The sequence below is a fragment of the Triticum urartu genome, chromosome 3A (genome assembly GCF_056163025.1).
Source record: "Triticum urartu cultivar PI428250 chromosome 3A, HENAU_Tu73, whole genome shotgun sequence".
NCBI lineage: Eukaryota > Viridiplantae > Streptophyta > Magnoliopsida > Poales > Poaceae > Triticum > Triticum urartu.
In genome coordinates this window covers 536,969,017-536,979,336 of record NC_141875.1, presented here as the reverse complement: position 1 = coordinate 536,979,336, position 10,320 = coordinate 536,969,017, and the positions used below count along the sequence as shown (strand labels likewise).

Genomic DNA, 10,320 nt, shown 5'->3' with positions numbered 1-10,320 from the left:
ATGAGGATCTGCGGAGCTAGGTTTGGTAACAACCACTTGACCGAGCCCATTATACGCAGGCCTCGAGAGATCGGAGTTGACGTCCAGAAGCGAATCTGGCTTCCCGATGATGGGGAGAGCCCCGTCGAGTCTGGGTCCGCCGACGGCATGATCGTGTCTGGATCTTTGGCTGGAAGCTCCTTGATGGGAGAGAGTCCGGCGGGGTCCACCCTCCCATCTTCGGACAGAGTGGTCTGCCCCAGATCTAAGGCCAGGGCGGGCATGAGAGTCGATCCCCTGAACGGGATTTGATGATGGATCCGAAGGGCCTTCTTCGCATGGGTGGGGAGCGGCGGCCGAGGCCGTGAACCCCTCGAAGATCAGATCTCCTCAGATGTCAACGACGTAGTTCAAGCTTCCAAACCTGATTTGGTGACCAGGGGCATAGCTGTCGACCTGCTCAAGGCGGTCGGTCAAGTTGGCACATAGCGTGAAGCCGCCAAACACAAAGAGTTCACCAAGGAGAAAGGTCTTCCCGGAAACAGCGTCATCGTCAATGAGGAGGCGAGCCATCGATTCTTCTGTTGACAACACAATGGAACTCTCATTGAAAGCACCAATGTCGGTACCAAAACCGGCAGATCTCGGGTAGGTGGTCCCAAGCTGTGTATCTGAGGATCGATGGTAACAAGGGACGCAAGTGACACAATGTTTTACCCAGGTTCGGGCCCTCTTAAAGGAGGTAAAACCCTACGTCCTACTTGATTATATTTGATGAGTATAGGGGTTACAAGAGTTTATCTACCTCGAGATTGTAATGGCTAAACCCTAGCTGTCTAGCCTATGATTGTTTTAGCCTCTACGGACTAAACCCTCCGGTTTATATATACACCGGAGGGACCTAGGGTTGTACAGAGTCGGTTTGAAGAGGAAGGAAACAAAAGATCCAGACACCAAACTTGCCATCCACACATATAGGAGTCCTACCCAGACACGGGGGATAGTCTTCTGCTTTATCCTTATGGCCCATCAGTCCGGCCCATATTGAATAGTTCGGACACCTGAGGACCCCCTAATCCAGGACTCCCTTAGATGGGACGCCCGGGAGCAAACTGTTGTAAGGTAGAAGACGAGGACGAGTAGGGCGTGCGAATGGCGTGGGGTGGTTGGCTTGCCCGGTGGATAAACAGTTGCATGCCCCCAAAGAGTTCTCAAGTACTATGCGGGACCTACTAGATGTCATGTCTACTAGACCCATATCGTAGGCCTGACAGTATAGTTTCTGCGTGTTCGCATGGCATGCCAGCGTGTGCATGTAACTTCACTTAATTCCGTCAACCATCGCGCCTCCCACGACCTTTGCATCCCTCGCGCGGCTGTGCCCTTTGCGACTTCATATGGCTATAAATGAGCATTTTTTGCCTACTCCGCATGCATGAAACTCACTATGGTCCTGCTTACTCCGCATAAGATTTGTGTCAAGTCAAAGTTTGCAAAGTTTTTGACCAAATTTATACTAAAAATATCAATATCTACAATACCAAATATATATTTCATGAAACTACATTTCATAATGAGTATAAAAATATTGATTTGACATTGTGAATGTTGATACATTTTTCTATAAGTTTGGTCAAAGTAGAGGTACGTTGACTTCAGACAAAACTTATATGCACAATGCAGACTAGTTCCTCCGTCCATGTGCATGCCATGTCATATCTAGTCATCATAACAACGTTAGCTATTAGAGTACCACTACCTCCCTTCTACTCGTTTAAAGGGCTCGATTCAAAATTTTCACCTACTCTTACCAAGATAGAGGATTAGTAGCTAGACATACTAGGAGTAGTAGCTAGGGATCGAGTGTGCGAGACGAACCGGACAAAGTAAATGCAGAGAGATGAAATTCAAAAAAGACGAAGGGATGTGATGGTTCCTTTGTCCGTTTAATTTACCAGGCCACTTATTACTGGGAGTGGTGGGGTATTGTGATAAGACGGCTTTACTGCCACGCCATGAGCAGGGTGAGACTCCCGTGCAGTGCTGCCCTCTACACTAGTACTACCTTGGTCGTGGTTTATTAGTCCCCCATTGAATTTGACTGAAGATTTAACTGACAAAATTTTAGTGCATGTCAACAAAAACTATATCGTTGGATTCGTATTTGAACATAGTTTTCAATGATATAATTTTTGGTGACATGCATGAGCATTTATCGTACTATATATAATGTCAGTTAAATTTATGGTCATACTAATATATAGTAAGGTGCTCGTGCATTGCACGGAACAGTGAAATGCATTGATTGGCGAGTTGTTTATTTTGACAAAGTATGTGGGGGTCATCTCATGTGTAAAACGAGTATCAATAGGTTTATTCGGATATTATTTATTCTCTAGAGCTCACAAACATCCGGGTGAAATAGATCAAAAAGTATCTTTTGCAAACAAAAGCGTTCAACTGTTCAACTTGCATCCAAAACTTGTGAAGAAATAACACTTATTGTGCTTTGCAAGGAATGATCTTTAAGAATTAGTTTTCGAGTATCGATTTTGTTCGTTTTTTCTAGACCACCATGAATGTACTCCCTCCGTCTAGGTGAATAAGTCATCTTAGGCTAGTCATAGTGGGGAGTAACTTTGGACTAGTAACATGCATATGTTACTAGTCTATGGTACTACCTTTATCTCCCTCCTTACCGGTTTATAGGGCTTATCTCAAAATTTTCAGTTTCCCATTTTATAAGTCTCAATTTGATTGTTCCCCATCACATGCTCAGATTTCAAGGTGCACTGATAGAGAAAGATCATGCATGAAAGAAATGGTTCATCATAAGTCTTTCACCATTATTGTAGTAAAAATTCTCAATCTCATAAATGGCAAGAGAGAACTCTAATGGAGCAAAAACATACATGGAAGATTCTAGACTAAACCATAAATGGATACACTTTTATTCAAGCGCGATACTCTAATAGAGCAAGATCATGCATGGAAGGTTCTATATATAAATAAGAAGTCTCCACATGCTTAGACAATGGATTACATTGAGCAAAGACTAATGATGAACATTTCACTTGGTAATGCATATGACCAGGTGAACCTCCTTGGAGTCCCCGTGCACCATCTTGGGGTGAAAATCATAACAGGCGTCTTCCATGTCCACATTGCCGGGAACGGAGCAGCTCGACACAGTCGCAATCAGCGTGATGGAGGCGGCATTGGCGCCCTCGTACCTCGGAGGGGCAGTAACAGTGAGCACGCACCCGTACACCGGCCTCATGTCAACGTCAGCGGCGTTGCCCCTGACGCACACTACAAAAACAGGGTGGTGGCCTACGCGGGCCTTGCCGGTGCCCACGGCCAAGAGGAACACGCTGCCATCCTCCTCCACGACTAGCAGGCGGCGATGATCCTCCAGCGACTCTGACACGGTGAACGGGTAGCACGTCTCGTACTTGATGTTCACCACCGCGGGCGAGTAGTGATCGACGGACGGTGTCGTAAGGTGATGCACGAGGCTCGCCGACGAGCCCTCAAACGACGGCGCGCACTCATAGCAGTAGCAAGGCGCGTTCGCGCATCTGGAACTTGATGTCTACTACACAACCTTCTTCTTGTAGACGTTGTTGGGCCTCCAAGTGCAGAGGTTTGTAGGACAGTAGCAAATTTCCCTCAAGTGGATGACCTAAGGTTTATCAATCCGTAGGAGGCGTAGGATGAAGATGGTCTCTCTCAAGCAACCCTGCAACCAAATAACAAAGAGTCTCTTGTGTCCCCAACACACCCAATACAATGGTAAATTGTATAGGTGCACTAGTTCGGCGAAGAGATGGTGATACAAGTGGTATATGGATGGTAGATAAATGTTTTTGTAATCTGAAAATATAAAAACAGCAAGGTAACTAATGATAAAAGTGAGCGTAAACAGTATTGCAATGCGTTGAAACAAGGCCTACGGTTCATACTTTCGCTAGTGCAAGTTCCCTCAACAATAATAACATAATTGGATCACATAACTATCCCTCAACATGCAACAAAGAGTCACTCCAAAGTCACTAATAGCGGAGAACAAACGAAGAGATTATGGTAGGGTACGAAACCACCTCAAAGTTATTCTTTCCAATCAATCCGTTGGGCTATTCCTATAAGTGTCACAAACAGCCCTAGAGTCCGTACTAGAATAACACCTTAAGACACAAATCAACCAAAACCCTAATGTCACCTAGATACTCCAATGTCACCTCAAGTATCAATGGGTATGATTATACGATATGCATCACACAATCTCAGATTCATCTATTCAACCAATACATAGAACCTCAAAGAGTACCCCAAAGTTTCTACCGGAGAATCACGACGAAGACGTGTGCCAACCCCTATGCATAAGTTCATGGGCGGAACCCGCAAGTTGGTCACCAAAACATACATCAAGTGAATCACGTGATATCCCATTGTCACCACAGATACGCACGGCAAGACATACATCAAGTGTTCTCAAATCTTTAAAGACTCAATCCGATAAGATAACTTCAAAGGAGAAACTCAACCCATTACAAGAGAGTATAGGGGGAGGAGAAACATAAGATCCAACTATAATAGCAAAGCTCGCGATACATCAAGATCGTGCCAAATGAAGAAGACGAGAGAGAGAGAGATCAAACACATAGCTACTGGTACATACCCTTAGCCCCAAGGGAGAACTACTCCCTCCTCGTCATGGAGAGCACCAGGATGATGAAGATGGCCACCGGAGAAGGATTCCCCCTCCGGCAGGGTGCCGGAATGGGTCTAGATTGGCTTTCGGTGAAATCCTTTCCTCATTGGGACAATGCTCTAATAATGATGATCATCGCACTTTTATTTACTTACAACTCAAGAATTACAACTCGATACTTAGAACAAGATATGACTCTATATGAATGCCTCCGGTCGTGTACCGGGATGTGCAATGATGCATGAGTGACATGTATGAAAGAATTATGATGCATGATCATGCATAGCAATATGACAATGATGGAGCGTGTCATAATAAGCGGAACGGTGGAAAGTTGCATGGCAATATATCTCGGAATGGCTATGGAAATGCCATGATAGGTAGGTATGGTGGCTGTTTTGAGGAAGATATATGGTGGGTTTATGGTACCAGCGAAAGTTGCGCGGTATTAGAGAGGCTAGCAATGGTGGAAGGGTGAGAGTGCGTATAATCCATGGACTCAACATTAGTCATAAAGAACTCACAAACTTATTGCAAAAATCTATTAGTTATCAAAACAAAGTACTATGCGCATGCTCCTAGGGGGATAGATTGGTAGTAAAAGACCATCGCTCGTCCCCGACCGCCACTCATAAGGAGGACAATCAATAAATAAATCATGCTCCGACTTCATCACATAACGGTTCACCATACGTGCATGCTACGGGAATCACAAACTTCAACACAAGTATTTCTCAAATTCACAACTACTCAACAAGCATGACTCTAATATTACCATCCTCATATCTCAAAACAATCATCAAGTATCAAACTTCTCATAGTATTCAATGTACTCTATATGAAAGTTTCTATTATATCCCTCTTGGATGCCCATCATATTAGGACTAAATTCATAACCAAAGAAAATTACCATTATGTTTAGAACTCTCAAAATAATATAAGTGAAGCATGAGAGTTCATCTATTTCTATAAAATAAAACCACCACTGTTCTCTAAAAGGATATAAGTGAAGCACTAGAGCAAATGACAAACTACTCCGAAAGATATAAGTGAAGATCAATGAGCAGTCGAATAATTATGCAACTATGTGAAGACTCTCTAACATTTAAGAATTTCATATCTTGGTATTTTATTCAAACATCAAGAAAAACAAAATAAAATGACATCTAAGAATAGCAAACATCATGTGAAGAAGCAAAAACTTAGGATCAACCGATACTGACCGATAGTTGTTGAAGAAGAAAGGTGGGATGCCAACCGGGGCATCCCCAAGCTTAGACGTTTGAGACTTCTTGAAATATTATCTTGGGGTGCCTTGGTCATCCCCAAGCTTGATCTTTTGTGTCTCCTTAATTCCTCTCATATCACAGTCTCCCTAAATCTCAAAAGCTTCATGCACACAAAACTCAACAAGGACTCGTGAGATAAGTTAGTATGAACCATTGCAAAGACCTTATCATACTCTACTGTAGAAAATCACTAAAAGTATTATTGAACATTGCATACTAAATGCCTCTGCATATTTAATAGTCCTATGCTCAAATAGAATCATTAAAGAAGCAAACATATGCAAACAATGCAAACATAACAGCAATCTGCCTAAACAGGACAGTCTGTAAAGAATGCAGCAACATCCATACTTCACTAGCTCCAAAAATTATGAAAAAAAAATTCCCACTGTATTAAATTTATCAGAGCTTAATATGCAAAAGGTTTCAACATTTTATCACATTCTGACTTTTCTAGGGAATTATTGCAACAACGGTAAACTTTCTGTTTTCAAACAGCAATATGTGGACTTCTAACATAGGCATAGTAAAGGCTATCAACGCCACTTTTATTGAAATAAAAGATGCAATACATTGTTCTAAATAACAGCAAGCAAATATTAACAAAATAAATTGACGCTCCAAGCAAAACACATATCATGTGGTGAATAAAAATATAGCTCCAAGTAAAGTTACCGATGAACGAAGACGAAAGAGGGGATGCCTTCCGGGGCATCCCCAAGCTTAGGCTCTTGGCTATCCTTGAATATTACCTTGGGGTCCCTTGGGAATCCCCAAGATTAGGCTCTTGCCACTCCTTATTCCATAGTCCATCGAATCCTTACCCAAAACTTGAAAACTTCACAACACAAAACTTAACAGAAAACTCGTAAGCTCCGTTAGTATAAGAAAATAAATCACCACTTCAAGGTACTGTAATGAACTCATTATTTATTTATATTGGTGTTAAACCTACTGTATTCCAACTTCTCTATGGTTTATAAACTATTTTACTAGCCATAGATTCATCAAAATAAGTAAACAACACATGAAAAACAGAATCTGTCAAAAACAGAACAGTCTGTAGCAATCTGGATCAAACGTATACTTCTGGAACTCATAAAATTCCCAAATAAATTTCTGGACCTGAGGAATTTATCTATTAATCATATTCAAAAAGAATTAACTAAATAGCACTTTCCAAATAAATACGGCAGCAATTCTCGTGAGCGCTAAAGTTTCTGTTTTTACAGCATGATCAACAAGACTTTCCCCAAGTTTTCCCAAAGGTTCTACTTGGCACAAACACTAATTAAAACATAAAACCACATCTAATAAGAGGCTAGATGAATTATTTATTACTAAACAGGATCAAAAAACAAGGAACAAAAATAAAATTGGGTTGCCTCCCAACAAGCGCTATCGTTTAACGCCCCTAGCTAGGCATGATGATTTCAATGATGCTCACATAAAGGATAAGAATTGAAACATAAAGAGAGCATCATGAAGAATATGACTAGCACATTTAAGTCTAACCCACTTCCTATGCACAGGGATTTTGTGAGCAAACAACTTGTGGGAACAATAATCAACTAGCATAGGAGGGCAAAACAAGCATAACTTCAAAACTTTAAGCACATAGAGAGGAAACTTGATATTATTGCAATTCCTAAAAGCATATATTCCTCCCTCATAATAATTTTCAGTAGCATCGTGAATGAATTCAACAATATAACTAGCACCTAAAGCATTCTTTTCATGATCTATAAGCATAGAAATTTTATTACTCTCCACACAAGCAAAATTCTTCTCATTAATAGTAGTGGGAGCAAACTCAACAGAGTAACTATCATGGGATTGAAAATTGAAATCAAGATGACAAGTTTCATTGTTATTATTATTCTTTAAAGCATACGTGTCATCACAATAATCATCATAGATAGGAGGCACAGCTTTCATCATAATAAATTTGCTCATCAAAACTTGGGGGACAAAAAATATCATCTTCATCAAACATACCTTCCCCAAGTTTGTGGCTTTGCATATCATTAGAATCATGGATATTCAAGGAACTCATACTAACAACATTGCAATCATGCTCATCATTCAAATATTTAGTGCCAAACATTTTATAGATTTCTTCTTCTAGCACTTGAGCACAATTATCCTTTCCATCATACTCACGAAAGATATTAAAAAGGTGAAGCGTATGAGACAAACTTAATTCCATTTTTTGTAATTTTCTTTTATAAACTAAACTAGTGCTAAAAAAAGAAACAAAAAGATTCGATTGCAAGATCTAAAGATAAACCTTCAAGCGCTAACCTCCCCGGCAACGGCGCCAGAAAAGAGCTTGATGTCTACTACACAACCTTCTTCTTGTAGACGTTGTTGGGCCTCCAAGTGCAGAGGTTTGTAGGACAGTAGCAAATTTCCCTCAAGTGGATGACCTAAGGTTTACCAATCCGTAGGAGGCATAGGATGAAGATGGTCTCTCTCAAGCAACCCTGCAACCAAATAACAAAGAGTCTCTTGTGTCCCCAACACACCCAATACAATGGTAAATTGTATAGGTGCACTAGTTCGGCGAAGAGATGGTGATACAAGTGGTATATGGATGGTAGATAAATGTTTTTGTAATCTGAAAATATAAAAACAGCAAGGTAACTAATGATAAAAGTGAGCGTAAATGGTATTGCAATGCATTGAAACAAGCCTAGGGTTCATACTTTCGCTAGTGCAAGTTCCCTCAACAATAATAACATAATTGGATCACATAAATATCCCTCAACATGCAACAAAGAGTCACTCCAAAGTCACTAATAGTGGAGAACAAACGAAGAGATTATGGTAGGGTACGAAACCACCTCAAAGTTATTCTTTCCAATCAATCCGTTGGGCTATTCCTATAAGTGTCACAAACAGCCCTAGAGTTCGTACTAGAATAACACCTTAAGACACGAATCAACCAAAACCCTAATGTCACCTAGATACTCCAATGTCACCTCAAGTATCCGTGGGTATGATTATACGATATGCATCACACAATCTCAGATTCATCTATTCAACCAACACAAAGAACCTCAAAGAGTGCCCCAAAGTTTCTACCGAAGAATCACGATGAAAATGTGTGCCAACCCCTATGCATAAGTTCATGGGAGGAACCCGCAAGTTGGTCACCAAAACATACATCAAGTGAATCACGTAATATCCCATTGTCACCACAGATACGCACGGCAAGACATACATCAAGTGTTCTCAAATCTTTAAAGACTCAATCCGATAAGATAACTTCAAAGGGGAAACTCAATCCATTACAAGAGAGTAGAGGGGGAGGAGAAACATAAGATCCAACTATAATAGCAAAGCTCGCGATACATCAAGATCGTGCCAAATCAAGAACACGAGAGAGAGAGAGAGAGAGATCAAACACATAGCTACTGGTACATACCCTCAGCCCCAAGGGAGAACTACTCCCTCCTCGTCATGGAGAGCACCAGGATGATGAAGATGGCCACCGGAGAAGGATTCCCACTCTGGCAGGGTGCCGGAATGGGTCTAGATTGGCTTTCGGTGGCTACAGAGGCTTCTGGCGGCGGAACTCCCGATCTATTGTGCTCTCGGATGTTTTTAGGGTATATGGAGATATATAGGCGGAAGAAGTACGTCAAGGGAGCCACGAGGGGCCCACGAGGGTGGAGGGCGCACCCAGGGGGTGGGCGCGCCCCCCTGCCTCGTGGCTTCCTCGTTGCTTCCCTTACGTGGACTCCAAGTCTCTCGGGTTGCTTTCCTTCCAAAAATAAGTTCCGTGAAGTTTCAGGTCAATTGGACTCCGTTTGATTTTCCTTTTCTACGATACTCTAAAACAAGGAAAAAACAGAAACTGGCACTGGCACTGGGCTCTGGGTTAATAGGTTAGTCCCAAAAATCATATAAAATAGCATATAAATGCATATAGAACATCCAAGGTTGATAATATAATAGCATGGAACAATCAAAAATTATAGATACGTTGGAGACGTATCAGAACTATGCTCCGCCAGTGAGTGCTGGTCGACATACCTCTCACAGCCAAAACTCGTGTAGACATAGGGCACCTTGCAGGCATCAACCAGGCCATCCATGAAACGGGAGTGGCTGTAGGGGACGTTGCGCCCGCCGAGTGGTGCACAGGAGGGAGTGGCTGTAGGGGGTAGGTGCACATGTAGCAGTAGATGGTGCTCCTCCCTAGTCTCTACTTCACTACTCTTATAAAAAACCAAGTTGGTAATGATGGTATGCCTGCCATCTTGTAATATAGACCGTCCGATCTATATCTGACGGATAGAAAGCAAACTATGACAATTTTACAAAAGATAC

At 41.8% G+C, this 10,320-nt stretch overlaps 1 protein-coding gene across 1 annotated transcript; it reads right to left on the bottom strand.

Annotated features, from left to right (window-relative positions):
- Positions 1–3,049: 3,049 nt before the first annotated feature.
- LOC147980419 (uncharacterized) lies at positions 3,050–10,085 on the bottom strand. Its single transcript, XM_087515600.1, has 2 exons — positions 10,024–10,085; positions 3,050–3,560 (listed from the first exon to the last, which is right to left on the bottom strand). Exons 1-2 carry the CDS (start codon positions 10,083–10,085, stop codon positions 3,050–3,052), a joined length of 573 nt encoding a protein of 190 aa, XP_087371726.1.
- Between the last annotated feature and the right edge of the window lie 235 nt (positions 10,086–10,320).